The sequence below is a fragment of the Sparus aurata genome, chromosome 21, assembly GCF_900880675.1.
Source record: "Sparus aurata chromosome 21, fSpaAur1.1, whole genome shotgun sequence".
In the NCBI taxonomy this organism is placed as follows: domain Eukaryota; kingdom Metazoa; phylum Chordata; class Actinopteri; order Spariformes; family Sparidae; genus Sparus; species Sparus aurata.
The window spans coordinates 7,526,363-7,545,872 of NC_044207.1; the positions used below are offsets into that span (position 1 = coordinate 7,526,363).

General features: G+C 40.2%; 1 protein-coding gene across 10 annotated transcripts in view; it reads right to left on the reverse strand.

Moving 5' to 3' along the window:
* Positions 1–19,510, reverse strand: part of ctnnd2b (catenin (cadherin-associated protein), delta 2b) — a 187,503-nt gene that overhangs the window by 62,871 nt on the left and 105,122 nt on the right. For 5 of the 10 annotated variants that reach the window (XM_030403333.1, XM_030403340.1, XM_030403341.1 and 2 more), the window contains 5 exons: positions 17,354–17,499; positions 16,001–16,245; positions 13,767–13,898; positions 10,292–10,535; positions 6,569–6,625 (listed from right to left, as the gene is read on the reverse strand). In XM_030403333.1, the coding sequence (XP_030259193.1) occupies positions 6,569–6,625; positions 10,292–10,535; positions 13,767–13,898; positions 16,001–16,245; positions 17,354–17,499 (824 nt within the window). The remainder of the gene's footprint in view (positions 1–6,568; positions 6,626–10,291; positions 10,536–13,766; positions 13,899–16,000; positions 16,246–17,353; positions 17,500–19,510) is intronic. The other 5 variants (XM_030403342.1, XM_030403336.1, XM_030403338.1 and 2 more) reach the window with 3 other exon arrangements.

The following is a 19,510-nucleotide window of genomic DNA, read 5'->3' on the forward strand; positions in this document are numbered from 1 at the left end:
AAACCCAAAGCTGCGCTAATTGTAAGGCTGCGACCACTTGTGGCCACAGTAGTTATTAAAGCAGCAAAGGAGGAAGTCAGGTCACTAAGAATAAAGAGATTGGACTTACATCACCACAATCTTTCCTGTTAAGCTTACAAAATGGTTTTGTTGCCTAACCAAACTTGAGTGAGTGTACAACAACTGTCATGTTGTTTTGAGTCCAGTGCGTTGTCATTTTTTGGAGTCACTAGTAATTGGCCAATGTAGTTGTTTAGGTGCTGTATGAGTATATGCTGCTTTTGTCCTCTTTGCAGAATATGAACCTATTTTGAAACGTCCCCGTTGGAAAAACAAAAACACGTCAATCAGAACATCATGTCTGCTAAAAATATGATTGTAAAAGAGTTTTCAAATTCTGTTTTTGCTTGTTTGATTATCTCACCCCAGCTGCAGATATTTTCACTTCAAGGCACATTAAGCAAATTGTTGATCCAAATGTCACCCCTTTTTCTTTTTTTTTTCTTCCAAATTCTTCTTTTACTTTTTTCTTTCTACCACTTTGGTGCGTCCTATAAATAAGCCATTTTTTTGTGTGTAATGGCAATCTTATCCCTCTAACCTTTTGTCCTGCAGAAGGCTCTGATCCGAACAAGTCAGGGGAAATTAAGAGGACAGATACCTTCAAGGACAAGAGGAGAAAACAGGACTGAAAGAAATCGTGTGTGGGAAGGTATTCACTGACATATTTCCTTTCTTAATAATGTGCACATGTGTCAGTGTGTATACTCATGTGTGTGAGAGCCCCCATCGCCCCCCAAGAGAGCCTAAATGTGTCATTTGGCGACTCAGTGGACTGGGACAAAGAACTGACAAACTCTCAATCCACTCTTTGTTCCCAACCAACCAGGTGGGCTATCTCGCGTCACCACTTGTCTGGGTGTGTGTGTGTGTGTGTGTGTGTGTGATTCTGTGTGATTCTGTGTGCGATTGTGTCAGCCACAGCCAAAACATTTACACCACAATGCGTGATGCGGGCGGCAAACCGACAATTAAACCCGGTAAATAAATAAACCGTGTATGAATTATGTATTCGCAAAGGAGGGCGAGGCGCTGTAAACTGAGGGACTGCAGGCGGATCGTTCTCACCGCTATATCGGGCTGAAAGGATTTCCTGTGAGTCAGGGTTTTTGGGGAATAGAACGATTTGAAACCAGAGAGCTAACTATGAGATTTGTGTCAGGTGTACTTGTGTGTGCGTGTGTGTGTGTGTGTTGCCACCACTGAGGACTGTCGGGGGGAATGGAGATGTGTATGATGACTCATTCCCCTACAGACAGACAGACAGACAGACAGACAGACAGAACATGCAGACAGACAGACAGGACATGCAGACAGACAGGTAGGGTAAACCTGCAGAGTAAACTGACAGAAGTGGGAGAAGAGAGGCAGGAAGAAAGGAAGTTAAAAATAAATTGACAAGGCTGCTGAGTCACCGCGTTCACTTTTCAGCAGGACATCTGACAACTTCAGGTGGCTGATTAGCAGCAAAACAGCGCAGTGTATTTATAGCAAACTTACAATAGAGCAGAAGACAATAGAAAATGAGCCCAGTGTTGTGTTGTTGACGGTTGGCGTCGCAAAACAAACTGATCTCAGACCAGCGGCAGCAGACCCAACAGGGATCTGTCGACACTATGTGCAGTTGATGGACACAGTAATTAGCACAGTAACTGATTAATGATTGACAACGCTGGTTAAACGCATCAGTCCATGTAATTGTCCCTGCAATGATGTTGTAGCATGAGCTCTCTGTTTTCTTTATCACCTTTCTCTCTCTTTCTCTTTCTCTTTTTTTTTCTCCAGACCCTCCCAGAGGTGCCAGCTGAAGCGATCACTTCTTTCACAGGTATCTTCATGTTGTTTGTGTGGACTGCTGTGATATAGTTATGTGCTCTATGTGGCAGCCAAACAGTTCTCACTCTCGGCGCAACAAATACAGCAGCAGCCGGGTCAGTGGCCCAACGCCTCTAAGTTTGAAGTTACCCCTCTAGCGTTAATAAAGCTTGTAGTATACAAACTATTATCTAACACTGTGCAAGGTATAAGAGAGCAGAGGCAGCATTGCGTTTAATTAGTCTCAGAACCCACGCACATGAAAAAACAGATACGAGCGCAGCGCATCAGTGAGCGGAAAAACCAAAGGAGCATTTCTGCTCAGGGCTGTATAAATGCAGTCCGACAAGCACAAAGAAGTGACGAACGTGAGCTCGACCCTACCGACACACTCGCGACTACTGATCAAAACTGGCTCGCTAGTCAAGCTGACTTTTGAGACTTCCGAGGCGGGGATGGAATAGGCATTGCCGTGACCTTTGAAAGGCTGTCTGGATCGATCACCGACACAGTCACTCCACGTTTCCACTCCACTCCACTCTCCTATTCTCATTATTGATCTTCCCTTTGTCTTTATAAATTGTGTTATAATTCCTGAAATACAACAATCACCTCAACTGTGTAACTTCTTTCTTCTTCAAGAAATTATGATTTCATTCTTGAAATCCTATGTGTCCTTTCTTTTTATCGTATTCATCATTAATTATAAAATCTTGTCAATGCTAAAAGTTAGTTAGTAAGATAAGTAGTGCCATGTTACTTTATTCTCTGTGAAAGAGATAAAGAAATTCCTTTAATCCATTTCATTATTTCATTCCGTCCCCCTTTCATTATTTATAGTAGATGATATACGGGCAACAGGTTTCACCATGATTTTCCTTGACCATTTCCATAATTCCACATATTTGCCCATTTAGGCAAATGGATGTAAAACATTTAGTATGCGAACATATTAGAGCTTATGCTATAATAGTTTAACTTATCCAGTATCCAGTCCAAAGTCAATTTCAAAGCAGTTTTAGAGTGATGAAGCTGCTTTGGACTATTACATGATCGTGGGTTTAGGGTTAGGGTTTTTTCTAAGAGAAGATGTACTGATCATTGTTAAGTAGTTGTACGGTTTTCCAACATATTACAATGTCAAAATGCAAAGCAAGCAATGCAGTTTTATTTCCTTTGTGCACTTCAAATAGCCCCAGGAACCTTCACTGCACTGGACAAGCACCCTTAAAATATGGTTTTACATTTACAGATCGCCAGGATTCGGTTGGTCACTGCTGCAGTGTTGTCAGATGGGAATCTAAGTATTCCAACGCAACATTTTCATACCCACAAATATACAACTAAATTTCAAACCCAATCAACACATAAAAACAGAAATATTTAAAAAATAGTTGAAGGTGAAAAAAACTGTGGAAGAAGAAAAAAAGACTGAGGCGAAGAGACAATTAAACAAAGAAAAATAAAGTGTGTGTATGTGTGTGTGTGTGTGTGTGTGTGTGTGTGTGTGTGTGTGTGTGTGTGTGTGTGTGTGTGTGATGGCATGGCTGACTGACTGGCCCACTGAGGCTGGAAGAAACGAATGAAAGGTCAGGAGATGTCAGGCAGAGCAAAGAAACACACCAGCACACATACACACAAACACACGCACACACACACACACACACACACACACCACAAAGTCCATCTCAACCCGGTGACTGAATATGGATCAGAGACTCTCACTGTGCTTATGAGCATGAAATAAAATGAGGCACCTTTATGATCAGGTCAGATGCTGTCTGGCACAAATCTTTCTTTGTTAGCAGGAGCATTTCCATAAATCACTGGCAGCCAGAAGGAAGAAATGTGTTGCGGTGCAGAAGAGGCTGTCTCCGCAGTTACGTTCCTTCATTTGCCAGATTGCGGCGGTGAGTGACAAATCAGCTAAATGGTATTTGTTTGAGGCTTCTGAAGAATAAATGTATCATTTTTCTGTTTGTTATATATTTCTATTTCCACATAGCGTCTATATTCACTCCTCCATTTCATCAGAGAAATTTCAGTGATACTTTAGGCTACTTTGTTGTGGATGAGACAAGCTAATTATTCATTTTTAGAGCCATGTAAAAGACGGCAAGACTGAGACTAGATACAAGTAACCTTTGATAAGAAATACCATGACAAAACATTTACAATTTCCATAAACAATAATAACAATATGATAATGTCAAAGACAAACGTGTTAAGGAACACAATGCAGTATATCTATTCAACATGCACCCAAGAACACAACACATTGTAAATGCTGATTGATAAAATCCTCCTCGCTGACTGAACCTCTACAGATACTGATTTGGCTGCTTGACCTGTTGAACTGTGCTACTGCTTTATGGTTTGCTAATGTTGTGCAGTATTTCCTCTAGAATGAGAGGTGTGCTGTGTGGGCAATGTACCAGTTTAGTCTGCCATAGAGTATCTGTAAGTTCTGGTTGCGGCAAAATAATTAGACCCACTGAAAAGCTTTGTATTGTGTTTACTGCAACGGAAGAGGAACGTTAACGTTGCAATGTTAATGTTACTATGAGTAACATTAACATTGTTACTTGGAGGTTCGGATGTTTTGTCTCTGCCAGCTTTATTGGCTAAGGTTTTGTCTTTTCGGTATGGTTAGTTTATGTTTTGCCTCTGAAAGTATTGTTAGCTATTGTTATGGTTCCAATATTTGTTAATCTTATTTCAAGTCTCTGCCAAACATTGGTAGCTAATGTTGAGCCTCTGCCAGGGTTATTAACTTGTCATGTCTTGTCAAGTTAGATTGTGTTATGTCTCTGAAAGCATTGTTAGCTAATGCTTTGTCCCTGTCAGCATGGTTTGCTAATGTTAAGTCTCTGCCAGCACTGCAAGTTAATCTCATGCCTCCAGTATTGTTAGATTGTGTTATGTCTCTGCCAGCATTGTTAGCTAATGTTTATCTCTGTCAGCCTTGTAAGTTCATTTTATGTCTCGGTATTTTTAGATTGTGTTATGTCTCTGAAAGTATTGTTAGCTAATGTTATCTTTCCAGTATTGTTAGCTTGTGTTATGTCTCTGAAAGTGTTGTTAGCTAATGTTATCTTTCCAGTATTGTTAGCTTGTGTTATGTCTCTGAAAGTGTTGTTAGCTAATGTTATCTTTTCAGTATTGTTAGCTTGTGTTATGTCTCTAAAAGTCTTGTTAGCTAATGTTATCTTTCCAGTATTGTTAGCTTGTGTTATGTCTCTGACAACATTGTTAGTTAATGTTGTCCTCAGCACTGACAGCTCATGTTTTGTGTCCGCAAGTATTGTTTGCCAATGTAACAGTATCTGATAGATAATATTAGCAATAATAAAAAAAAAACGATGTACTGGCAGTTTACGAACATCCTTACTCACACTGAAATTAGAAAGGAAGCAGTACCAAACAACCGAGACCAAACTATGTAAAAATGTAGGCCGACACCCCCACATTCCCAAAAAGGTAAGCTAACACTACCTTACAACTGTAAAGACCCATGCAGTATGTGGGTTTACTAATAAAGATCCTGTCAGTGTGTGGGATTTGGGGGCATTTAATATTCATATTTATGTTTTCTTAATCAGTCGAAACTAATAATCATTGTGTTTTGGTTGACTCAGAATGAACCTTTTATACAGAGGTAGTGGGTCCTCTTCCATTGAGTCCTCCATGTTGTACTGCCATGTTTCTACAATAGTTTAAAGGAGACTAACCAAACACTGGCTCTCGAGAGGGCCTGTCAGGTTACATTTTTGACAGCCTGTGTTGGGGAGGGTGAAAAGAGGGGTATTCAGTTGGTTACAATCTGCTACCTCACAGCTAGATGCCACTAAATCACACACTTTAGACCTTCAAAGTAACCTTTAGTTAGTACTGATTATTAGGACAGTGTTCATTGACTAGGAAGGAATGACAAGTTCAATGTCATCCATCTACCTTCATCGTATTCTTGATGATGGCTTAAAGGCTAAACATTTAGGGAATGCGCCTACGCTTACACACGTGCTGTCTGAGTAAATACCACACCATCAAAACTCAAAATTAAATGCCAAAATTGACTCTGGGCAAGCCACATGAATAAACCGCCACAAAGCATTTTTTCAGAAATCGCCAGGACAGACAGAGAATGGAGACAAATGAATGACCAAATACGTCAACAGATAGATTGATGGATGGAAGGATGGGTGGATGGATGGAAAGCCAAAGGAGAGAATGAGCAATATTAACACCATAAAAACATGGGCTTTAGTAAACCATATTGCTACTAATGGCATACAAGCAATCAGCAATTGATTATGAGTAACCGGTAGTTAAATTGTCATATAGTCAAAACTGATTTGTTTTTTTTAATGTTTGGTTTTTAATTTCCAGCACACAGAGGATGTCATTCTGATTGTATGCAATAACCTATTCAAATGCAAATTGATTTTGAGAGCCAATACTTTGATCTTGTCTCCAACAAGAATATGTATGACGCCAAATTCAAACTGATCCCTGTTTGATAAGGCACTAAATGGGTGACCATACATATGTGAAATGTCATGCTGCCATTAACATTAACATCTGCGTCTGATACTGGTGTCGTATATAGAGAAGATGGAAAGATTCAGTGAATGAGACAAAGGTAAGATAGATAGACAGAATGAATATATGTATAAATAAATAGTTGGATTACTTTGTCATTCTTTGCTCGGCTTGATTTTGATTCCACACAAGGAATTCGGGGTCGTACCTATCGAGGGGGGACAGGCAGAGAGAAACAAGAGAGAGGTATTTGTTGGCTGTCTGGCAACAAATTATTCAATAACCGTCATAAGAGTGATGATTGATAAATAGAAATCAATACGTAGCCACTAGACTCGTCTTTCTCTCTCAACATTTGGTTATCAGGCAATGGTGGAGAAGGTGGGCAGGGTGAAGGACATGCACTTAGAGCAGGTGGTGGGGAGATGGTGGATATGTTGGCTAAAGAGAGGGTCTGAGGATAAAGCAATCTGGGTACTGCCTTGTTCTGTGCATATTCATGCACCAAACTTGGTGTTCAGGTCACGATTGCTGCAATTCGGGTCAAAACTGCAGAGCCAATTATCAGAGGACTTTAAGACAGCAGGCCCAAAATCAGCAAGCATTTAGTGTGGGTTTCAAACTACCAGGCGTTTCCTGCGCGGTTAAGAGGTCTTCTACCTTATTAAAAGTAGGTTATTTACCATGGTGTATATTTATATGAATATGCTCTGTATATCAACAGTGCTATTTTCTTATCTGTGTCACCCTGTTTTCACAAGGTAGGCCTGTTAGTCAACTTAGCTGTTAAATGATAACACAGATGACTGAATCCTTCATGTGTAACTTATTACATTTTTTTTGTGTGATTTATCTCAGAGAAGCAGGACTTGTACCAGAGGAGCTAAACGGTGAGTAAATGACAAGCTAAGCCGCTAAGCCTGTTATGGGTAGGTTAATTTTAAACACGAGAATATCCACATATACTGTATATTTTTAGTAACTAGTTTTTTCCACTGCATAAGATGCAAAAGATGCATACATTGTTGCTCAGCTGAGGCTGTTCTTGTAAGAAAAATGAAAAATTAAAGACGCTATAGTTCAGCCTATATATAATAAATCATTTGTAACAGTCTAATGATTTCTTTTGAATCCTTCATATTTCAGTTTTCTTTGATATGCTGCTAATTTTTGATATCATTCCTTCATAGATTAGACATTAATTATGCCTAGATAAGATATGTAGGAATAATACAATGTGAATGATTGTGGTGTTAGCACTTAACAGCTATGTTGACCAGTAAGCCAGTATCCCAAAAAAAAACTAGGCGTGTTGAAAGAACAAGGCTGGTGATAGTCCTTATTTTTTACTTTGTCACCAAGTACCACGAAAAGACCAAAACCAACAATGAACTGATCCTACTGATCAATGGTGAATTAAGTGTTTCCTGTCTAATTCCATTGCACCTGATTTACATTATGAAATGATATTCTTCTGTGTCATAAACTTATATTGCTCTCCAGGCAACACAAAACAAAACAAAACAAAACTTAAATGAGCCTCACAGTTACACTGGGTGACATGTGCTGTCATTATGAGGAACTTGGTCGCTGTAGTTTTCCGCATTATCAGATTTGCTGTCCTAAACACCCAATTACCGCATAAAACTCAGATGAAGCCACACCATTAAATAGTCTCCAAAAAATGCACTATTTTCTCCTGTTCGAGAAATGTTTGCCAAAAACTACAGTAGCCAGCTGTTTTAGGATATCACTAGAAATGCCAGATATGGATTTTTTAAGGTGCTATCGATACCAATAAATACCTCCTTCTGATGATACTGATAACCAATAATCTCTTATTTTTGCAGTTTTCAAAGACCCTGTAGTTCATGCACACCTGAGGGTAATAAGAGCCAAGATGTCTGACCATACTGGGGATGACATTTTTCGCTGTCTAGTCTACACTGCGTGGGTCTACCTAGGTATAGCAGGTTATTATCATGAGCGTGACAACGATGTGTTGCCATCGTTCTTCTTCTGTTTCTCCTTCTTCCCCAGTGTTTATCGGCAGACCACAAACCTGCCTCCATGAAAGCAAATGTGGCTTTGTGTTGTATTGTTATCTATGGATATTTATCGTATGACACTAAAAAACAAAACAATTTATTCAGACCTTGGCAGCTGAATGTTTGAAGCGCATGCCGCCCATTGCGAGTTCGATTCCAGCTGGCAACCTTCGTTGCATGTCATACCTGTATTTATCCAGATTTCCTGTCAGCCTCTTGACCTGTTATTATCCAATAAATAAATAAAAAATGAAAAAAGAACAATCCTGAAATCCTGTATGTCCAGGCCAATATTTGTATTTCCTTGTTTTTTAGACTTCATCAGGAACAGTTAAGTTTATAGCTAAGTACCACAGACATAGTAGGGAAGCTGGAAAGTGTTGAGAGATGGACTAACACTTGTTGGTTTTGGTCTCTTTATAGGATTTGTTGACACAAATATTAAATAATTTATATTGACATGCTTTTTCAAGCAGATCCTCTTTGAGCTGCAGCAGTGCTGCAAGCGTGCAAACAATAAAACTTGCAACAGCAGGATCAGACTGTTCCTGTGATCTTGGGGGACCCTCCCTTTAATGCGATGAGGACAACAAGCTACTCCAGTAGCACTGTCTCATTCAGACAGTGCCAGCGCTGACGTTGACTGCGCATGTTGTGAAGGTAAAGCAAAATGCCATGCATCACAAGTCAGTCCTCCACATGTAGCGGTGCAGATGTGTGGATGCTTGAAGCTACACAACAATGATGCCGGAGCTTAAGGTTGAACAAACAGACGATGTGAGTGCAATGTGCAAAGAGAAATAAACACTTGGACAATGGGTGGAGGAAAGAGCAATGGCAACAACAAAAACAACAGGAGTCACCTATTCTAAGAACACAGAAAGACACTCTCGCATTGACCAAATGATTCCATATCAGCACAAAGTGACTTCCTCATTAGAGATATTACATTTAAGCGAAAAAAATATATCTCCTGCTCACACCTGAGCTGAAATGTCACAAGGAGAGACACTTCAGCTTTAATTAGGCTGCTGCTTCTATCTGTGACAGTGTGCTTGTGCAGTCATTAGTCAAAAGCAGAGGCTGAGAAATAAAAGAAAAACCCAAGACACAATTGGAATAGTATTTCAAACTTGATTGTAACTAGGACAAAAGAATGATGAAAACAGCTATTACGCTATCTCTGTAAGTGTCTCTCTCTTTCTCTCTTCTCGTCTGTCTGTCACTGCCTCTCTCTCCCCCTCATCTTCACACACCCACGCTCGTGCACAGAGCTCTCTCGGTCTAAAAGCAGACTTCATGCACTTTGGGGATTAACTGTTTCTACCTACTGCACAGATTGTCACTGACGGAGAGCCCCTCCACTCCTCACAGCGCCATCAAACTTTAAAAATTGACCAAAAGGTGCGCAGGCATTCATACGGCAGTGTGAACAAGCCCCAGCACCAGGCAAACTGGAGAGGACAGTGAAAGATGTGGCGTGATGTGTGCCTCATACTAAAGCCCAGATTCAGCCAGCCTTTTACAGCACCCGACCGTCAAATCCTGACAGTCAATTATCTGTTGAGGTGCTCCCAACTGTTGTGTGTCACCGTGTCACACCTCTGACTTCGACACTCTTCTGTGGTTTGCAATTAAACTCTTTTTTACTGTTAAAGCTTAATGTCTCCAGGTTATTGACATTATTTATACTTTCTTGCATAATTCTGATCAATTTGGTGAATCTGGCCCTCAGTAAGTTCAGTGAAAGTGGAAAGGGAGCAGGACAAAGGGCTTCATCAACAATCCAGAGCTGATTCTAAGTAAAAATGACGTGTTTTCCTCACCTTGGGTCCTTCTGGATACTGTCCACTGATGGTGACCGGCCCAGGGCCGCCTCAGGGGGGAGGGCGGGGCCTGACTTGCTGTAAGGCGACTCGGTGGATGGGCAGAACTGAAGAGTGCGGTACGGGTTTGCGTAGTCAGCCGCCCCACCTCCTGTGGCGAAGCTGCCTCTCTGAAAAGTGGCTGTGGCGGACTGGCTTCCCGTTCGCTGCAAGGGGATTGGGTCGACACCGGGGGAAGGCGGGGCTAAAGCAGGAAGAGGAGCGTAGGGAAAGAGCAGATAGTTGAGGACCTCTTGGTACAACTGGTTCACCACTGGGTTTGGTGTAGCCGTGGAGGGGCAGGGAGTGGCAAACCACACACGAGTGCCACCACAAGGATGCACGTACACACAATGAGAAAAAAGCACCAGTGGAACAAAACAGCACAGAAGAAAAAAAGCAGAAAGGAAAGAAGCAAAAAAAAAAGTTATAAAATAAAACACCCATACAGAAATTATAATGGAAAACTGCAGTGAAGATTTACAACTCAATGGGGAGGTGAAAAGGTAAACTCACCAAATTATTTTTCATTCGAAAAATATAATCACAAAATACTGGACAGTAGCAGGTAAAAATCAAAGAGTCATGCAAAATAAAGAAAAAAAACTCACACATAAAACCTTTAGACACCTGTCGAAAGTCTATTCAAGGTGACATTTAAAAAGTACAGCCAGTTTTCACTGTACCAGATTAATTTTGCAAGGAGGGCATAAGGGCATAATTGAGTTATTCACCCCTTGACCTTGAAATTAATTCAGTTTAAATAGCTATATAACATTAATAACAAAACATTAGTTAATTCCACTAAATCTTTCTATGCTTTACACAGTATGTATGCATTCATCCTTAGGCCGTCGTCATGTACACAATACACAGCAGACCACCCATGACAGCTTCATTGCATTTTGCCCAGAACCTGAGTGTGTAACACCATCCTGGTCCAAGGTTTACACTTAAAGGTCAAGAGTCAGGGATTTAGTAGCACCTAGTGGTGCGGCTACAAATTGCAACCAACTAAATACCTCCCTAATAGTGGCTGGTAAAAACCTGAAAAGTGCAAAATGCCCTCTCTCGAGCCAGTGTTTAGTTTGTCTCTTCTGGGCCACTATACAAACTGGTGGTGCAATGTGGTGTACTCTTCTCACGCTGTAGCTAAGGCTCACTCGGAAGTAATGAAAACACAATTTTCTAAGTTTCAGATGATTATACACTACTGAAAACATAAAATTTAATATTCCGTTTCTATCAATAGATCCTCCTAAATAGTACACACTGGGCTGTTAATCTCTTGAGCACAGTGCAAATACATGCCTCATAGTTAGGCATTTTTGAAAATATGCTTAGCATATCATTTTGTCAAGAGTTGGGTGAGGAGATTTACAACCGTGTCATAACTGTCTGTTAAATAAGCTATAGCTAGCTGATGGCTAGCTTGGCTTTGCTTAGCTTAGTTTAGCAGAAAGACTAGAAACAAGGAAACTAATCCATCTCCACATTGGAGTCACCGCTGGATGTCTTCTCGTCGAACTGTCAGCGAGAACGTGAAAAAGCATATTTCCCAAGATGTTGAACTATTCTTTTGAAGCTGCTTTAATTCTTTATCTTGCTTTAGTGGTGCCAAGTACCAAACATATTTACAGTTAATCAAATTACTGCAAGCTAATTGCCACACAGTGAGGGTTTGGGGCCCAAGGGCAGTTGCACACTTGTTAATCCGTTCTCGGTCTAAAGACATTTGGACGCCATAACGCCTTCACCACGGCCCAGTAAACCCCCTCTGTCAGCCTCAAACAGAGAGAGGAATTGTCTTCCCGTTGGACCGCAGTTCAGAAACCATGTGAGCTTGATAGTCCACATGGTTACACCGGCTCGCTCTGAGGGAGGTGAGCTGGGTCAGTCCGTGTGTGTGTATAACTGTGTGTGTGCTACTACATAACTGCAGGGATCTTGACAAGGCCCGAGGAAATTCACCTGTGATGTGAAGTCGGGTGTAAAGTGTTTGCTTGTTTCCAACTCCGTTTGTAATCTTGAAACTATTTGAGCTGACCTTGAAACGTAGTCAAGCTTCAACAGTTGCTGTGCTGCTCTCAAGTCAATGTTAAAAAAAAAGAGGCTTTAACAATAAGAGTGGCAGTGTCGTGACTTGCATTCACAGACACAAACGGTGGAGATGATGAGAGAGTTATTTTGATGCATCAAAGTCACTTATAAGTGTGTACAACAAAAATGACCTAAAATCTTTGAATTGTTAGGATATATCTTATTTGGAACAAAACCTTGTAGAATAAAGTATAAGCTTTCTTTATACATGTCTCTCTCTATGTTTTCTTCTATACAGCTATCGTTCAGGCGACCAAACTGCCAGCACAGCGTTGACAACATTTTAGGACACGGTTGGTTTGTTTTGATTTCAAAGCACCCAGGCTAACGCCCATGGGATTAATTGAGATTAATTTTCAGCCTTGAAACTAATTAGTTAACAGACTGTGACTGAGAGACAAATTGCCATTGAGACCCCAATTGGATTTGCCTACCTGATCTGGTAAATAGCGCTACACGATCAGATGGGACCGGGAAATCTCTCATGTACAGTGGCCTTTAATATTAAAAACACCTATCTGCTAAGTTGGACGTCGTGTCTTTTTCTGTTCTACCTCTCAGGATGCTGCACAGTATTTGTTTGATCGCTCACTTTATTCACCGTTTCATGTGATGTCGTCTTGTGCTCACTGCTTTTTAAATTTAGATGGTTCAGTGGGTGATTTACAGCCCGCTGCAGCTATTTATAATTTTGGACTATTTGAAACACATCTCTGTGCTTCACTCTAATCTACTCAAAGCATTAATACAGGTTTATGTGATTTTCCTTCCTTTAAAGGGTTTACAAGACATGACTAATTATTATTAATGATTAATAAGTAATTTACTGTTGCTATGCAGATCAGTCATAAGCAATGAAGAACAACTTTTGAGTTGCCAGGTAAGAAAATGCTTATGGCTGGGTCTCTTAAGGGGGCACTGTAATTTACTACTGCAATTCCACAAATGCAGGAGCTCGCTAAAGAAGCAATAATGGTTTAAGTCTGAAGCAGCACAGACTAAATGCCCATTTCTTTCAAACACTATGCCTCAGTTTGTAAAACGGGGTTTCCAAGCCCAAACTGAGATAACCTCATTAGCCTTTATTGATAAAATCCTCACATTCACTTCAGAATTCTCTGTCCGAAATCTCCTACTTACAATGTGTTTAACTCCCAAACTTAAACTCTAGCCCGGTTTCTATCATATGTTTGCTTTCCACTCAGTTCTTCTCTCTACTCCCCTCACCCTCTGGGATACAGACTTATTGACTATATCCCTCTGTACATCTTAAATAAATAACTCTCTATCCCATGTCTTCATTTTGCTCTGCCACCATTTCCCCATTTCAGCTTACCTTGTCCTCTAAGGTTGGGTTTGGTATAGACTCTGTCTTCGTAGATGGGGTCAATGTGGTGTTCAGGAGACTGCAGAGGTCGGAGCTCAGAGCCTAGGTGACTGTGCTGGCTGCTGTAGGACCCTCTGGAGCCTGAGAACACAGGGAATATGGAGTTTAGATTTACCGACAGATGAACGGATAAATGAATGGATGGATGGATATATGGATGGATCCCTGAGAATGTAATAGTTATTTATAGTGTTAAACAATTACATTGCATTACAATTACATTACATTATAGGAGCGATCAAATGTAGGTCAAGTAAGTTCATATTGTCTTTTGAATTGCTCCTTAAAACACATTAACAGAAAGGCTGATGTGTCGTGATCACTTTACATGCCATAAACACCATAACCAGATTAACCTCATTTGGGGCCCCATGGTAAAATATTCTGTTGGGCCCCTGTTGCCTCCAAGTTCCCATCAAGTACAGTGCACAACATTTACTATGGATTGAGGGCTTAACACAAAGCTACTATCTGTGTCTGTATATCATGAAATATCAGTAATATCTGTGGGATTTATACCAGGGGCCTGCTACTGCTGCTGCAAAACATCGATTCTGTTGTCCTCTGATCGGAGCACATTTTATGTTCATTTCCAAATAATCTCTTCATATTTATTTACATCCCTACTATAGATGGCTGCTTCATTGCTTCTGCCAAGGAGGTTGTGTTTCCACCTGTGTCCGTTTATGTGCTGGTTTGTCAGCAGGAATACACAAAAACTACTGAACAGATTTCTATAAAACTAGGATGAAGGATGGCTCTCGGCCCAGAATAGACTCCATTAACTTCTGGGGCAGATCCGGATAAAAGGACGTATCCAGGTATTTTTTTCTCACTTTCTTTCACCCTGTGATTGTCGGTAATTTCTAAGGGAATTATGATGTATTAAGGTGGCTTGTGTCCACAAGTGAGTGAGAAGGGGGGGACTACTGTGCCCTGACAGGGGTATGCATGCTATTGAGTGCCATCCTAGTTAGCTATATTTTGCCAAGAGACCCAGTAACCAACTAGTGCTCTTATGCTAGAATGCTACATGGCTCAATGGTTTTTGTACATTGGTAAGTTTGTTGTAATTTGGTGAAAAAAACCCTCTGTTTCATTGAGGGAAATGCACCAAGTGATTACAATATAAACTGAAAAAGTAAATGCGATTTCACTAGATCTTGACACAGGGCCAATAATATAGGACTAGACTGGCATTATACTTAAGTAGTGCAAATTAGCAAGTAATCAAATTATCAACTCTGATTTTCATTTTGCTTAAACCATGTTAACCTTCTTACCTTATGAGAGTCTGGCAGTATATCTTTTGCACGGTGATAAGCACCATATTAAAAATGTGTTATTGGTATGAAAAGTGTGACAATGTTTGGGTTGTGATAATCCGTAACAACATTTGTGATCAAAACCAGACAACAGTTGTTACCCATTAGTTTTAAAATGATAAGCTTCATGTTTAGTTCCACAAAATTAAAAAATAAATGTCATAATGGCAAACGCACGTTTTAAAAAGCCACAAAGTCAAACTCTGGCACTTTAAACTGCGTCGGGGGCTTTAGAAAAAACAATAAATCTCATTCAAGTTCTTGTTCTGAAATTCATGAATACATTAGCAATCTAATACATTTTAGATAAAACCTCAAGCCAATTTAATCAAATATTGGTAATATGTGTTTTCCTTCCAATCCTTGTACTCATGCACATGAATACCAATTAGACAAAGCCAGAATGAAAACTTGGTTTCTGTGACCTTAACTATCAAGAACTAACATAATGGAGCTGCTTCAGAAATGCCATATTAGGCCCCGAAGAAACCCTATGATTTATAATCTTACAACCAAATCTTATTAAAAAATGAAATATAGAAATTCAAACTCAACAGAAATTGAGGTTATCCTACGAGCTGTTTAAAGAAGAAAGCCATAAATGTAAACGTAAAGTAAAACGATTAATAATCAAATGATACAGTATCTACACTAATGTAATGTTATTGTATAATTTGTATACAAACAAAACAACCAAAAACGATAAAAAAACAAATGTATTCAAATAATAAAACTCAATAACTAAAAATGATTATCTACATATATTTCAGATAGTTCACAATTCACAAGCATAGATATACAACACACTGGCAACTCACACGTCCACACATAAAGAGATAATAATAAATGTTTCTTGACCTCTACCTGCCAGGCTACCAGGCCTTTGCAGGGTTGCGTTGGCGTACAGCTCATGGGAAATCTTGTAGTCTGGTCCGATGTGATGCAGCATACGCTTGGTGGGCGAAAGGGTGGCGTAGCTGCCCACCACCGAGCTCAGCTGGTGGATGGGCGACGAGGTGTGGTTTCCCCCTGGGGAGGCTGCCATGGGGAGCGGGGAGGAGGAGCCACCACCTGATGCTACCATGTTGATGGGCGATGAGGTGCTGCAGGGGAAGGAAATGAAACAGCTTGGTTGGTCTTTATTAAATGTATGTATGTATTTTCTACTGTTGCACCATTAAATCAGCTAGATGTATTATAGTCATGTGCATCATTTTGTTCACATTACCCAGAACATGCAGTTTGATTTACAATGTTTGGTATCTCGTTTCTCTCGTTTCTCTCGTATCTCTACGTTTGGAAATTTCTCCATGAGGATTTAAAATAAAGTTCTGTGGGTTCGAACAACATTTGGGTACACAGCATGACTTTGAAATGACTGGCCCACCAGCAGTCTGCTACTATATTTGGGCTTTAACGCTGTTTATCTTCTTCAATGTACAGTAAAGATTGTGCTTCAGGAGCTTCTTCAAAGATTTATTGGTTGGGAACTTTACATTTCTACAAGCTACTGATACATTTGGGCTACGTACCATATTGACATTTCAACAAAACATGTCACATCATGATTGCATTACATGTTTATGACTTATCTTTCAAGACAATTTTATGCCGAAAGATGAACTTTTCATAACACTAACCAAGGATTTTTGTGCCCAAACCTAAGTTTGTAAGTAAGTACAGCATTGTCACAAAATAACATTGAAAATTTAACCTGAAGAAGCATATAGTTGCAACATTAACAAATGTTAACTTACATATCAGTGGATATGCAGTAACTGCCTTATTCATACTGGCAATTGTGTTGGCGTTCAGCCAAAATCATAGACATAAAAAAACTGGTATTCTGTGTCCTTTCACTAGTTTTATACTAGATTCAGGTAAACATCTATCTATTGTAAAGCACTACTTGTTTTGTATCAAGGCAGGGTGAGGCAGGATAAGGTACATTATTAAACTACTTAAGCATGAGCAGTGGAGTCTGACGGGACTAAAACACGCAGGGAGTTTTTGCTAGAATGTGTTTTTCAAAGCAAGCGGTCTCAGCACCAGGTGAAGTAATTGGTGAATCAATGATATTGATCAACACAACCTTTCAGACCCCATACAGATATATTCTTTTGTGCTCCGGGACCAGTAAAAGTCTCACATAATGTGCTCCTTACAATGAGCCCTTACTAAATCAACTGGTCAGGCTGAAGTTGTACCAACCTGTAGGACTTGGCGAGTCGGCTGGGTGACTGTTTAGGCGAGGACACCCTCTGTAGCGTGGCGTAACTGGGCATGTCAGAGGAGGCTGATCCCAGTCGCTGCAGCTTGGTGGGGGATCCCACCGCCTGGAGAGGGGAGCTCACACGCTGTAATAGAAGAGTTGTACTTCATTAAAGGGGAATGTCACTCACTTTAAATATTCATCTACCCTTCTTATTCATATCATTATTTTCAGAGAGATGAACATCTCCCCTCGGGGCTGAAAAACCAGAGAGCGGAGACTCTAATCTGTGATAACATCGCGATGAAGAGCTTGGAGTTATCAGACCAAACATGAAGGGATGACTCTGAACTTTTATAACCAAATGAAGTTGAAATACGACTGTGAGCAATGGGCCGCCAAATGAACCTCCCTAAGAATTCTAAACATGCATTATCATTTAATTCCAACTGGGGAAATAAGTTGGAGAAATATTTGCGAGGTCTTGCAGATACAGAGATAAAGGTACAATTTTCAACACTCTATTAATTTAGATGAGCGAGGTCAAGGCATGCTGAAGTGAGGATGCTGCCAATTTTTGATACAGTGGAACAGTGTCGGTAAATCGGTTTCAATGAATTCAAAGACATGATTAACATGCTGTTCTTAAAATCTTAAACTCTGAGCCCAGAAATCATCGCAATGCAGCAACATAAGTAATAAACGGTAAATCATCAGCTAAGAGGCCAGACTTTTATACAAGTTTCCTGCATAGTAGCTGCACTGCTGACCGACCCTGAAAGAAAAACTGCTTGCAGAACTGATAAACCCATTGTACTAATTGCAAGAAATATGCAGGATAAGCTCTTTCTTCAATTGCAACCAGGACGGCAGTAATTTATGTTAGATGAAGAGTCCGCACAGTTTGGCTACCACAGCAGTGCACACTGGGGTACCATGTGTGTGAAGCACTCACCATCTGCCACAAATTGAACCAATACTTTGGTGGTGAAGTAGTTCACCCAAAAGAATGGAGTTGTGTAATCTTCTGCAAGTCAGCACTAATATGTACGAGGATGAGTTCATTCTTTTGGGTCAATGTACAATTATCTGGCAGGATTTTAGCAGTGTGCCACAGATTTGTATCCGTCACCAAAGCGCAAACATCTTTCCTTATATCTTTGTCAACAGCTCATGTCAAGTGTTTTGAAGAAAGTTCATCCCCTGGGTCCTTGTAAAATAGATTTGTTGACATAGGGACCACTTGCAATGCTAGCTGATAAACTACAGAAGGCCTTTTTTTTTCTCTGCCTCTGATTGGCTTGTTCTCCTTACCTTGGTTGGTTGGGTTGCTTATACATGAGGATTGAGATTAGTTAGGGTTTTGGCAGGAATACCAGAGGGAGTAGGGTTCATGCCTTCCCCATCTTGGGGAAAAATGGATTGGCTACTGTAGCTGGCAAGCTAACAACAAACATCAAGCAACCCAAGAGTACGCTAAAGCTAATCAGTCACAACATAAGCTTCTTATTGAAGTGACTGAATGGAAGCAAGCTACCTTTCTGGCTGACAGTTAGTCTCTTACTCAGTCCCATACAAGACAAAACGTTCATAGTTTACTCGGAAGATGTTTTTTTGTCCATTACAATAACCATCTAAAAAGCATCAAACACCAAAACTGAGTTCACTTGAATTCGATTGAATTCAACAAGCAAATCCAATGATCACTGCAATTCCAATGAAATGAATTGGATTGATTCTGCATCAGAAATGCTGGCATAACCCATTACAAAGGTGAAACGATTTTTTAAAATATAACAAACCTATCTAATTATTGACTTTTCTGACTTCTATGTTCAAGTTGAAGTACACTGCTTCCACTGCTCGTATGTAGCCCCCAGTCTGCAGGAAGGAATGTTTTGAGCATTATAGTGGTGAACCGGCATACAAAGCACAGAAATGAACTGCAGAGAAGTGGTTTATTTTGTTTTGATGCATGTTTTGATGCTTATTTTGCCAAGACTTTTTTTTACCATTGGACACCTATGCACCTGTAGTGAATCCAAGCTGACTAAAGCTGCCAGCCTCTGCAAAGGAGCAGAGTACAAACTTTACAGAGCCTCCTTTCAAGCCTACAGGGGTGAGTATATGAGAAAACAGATTTTCAGTGAAGCGTT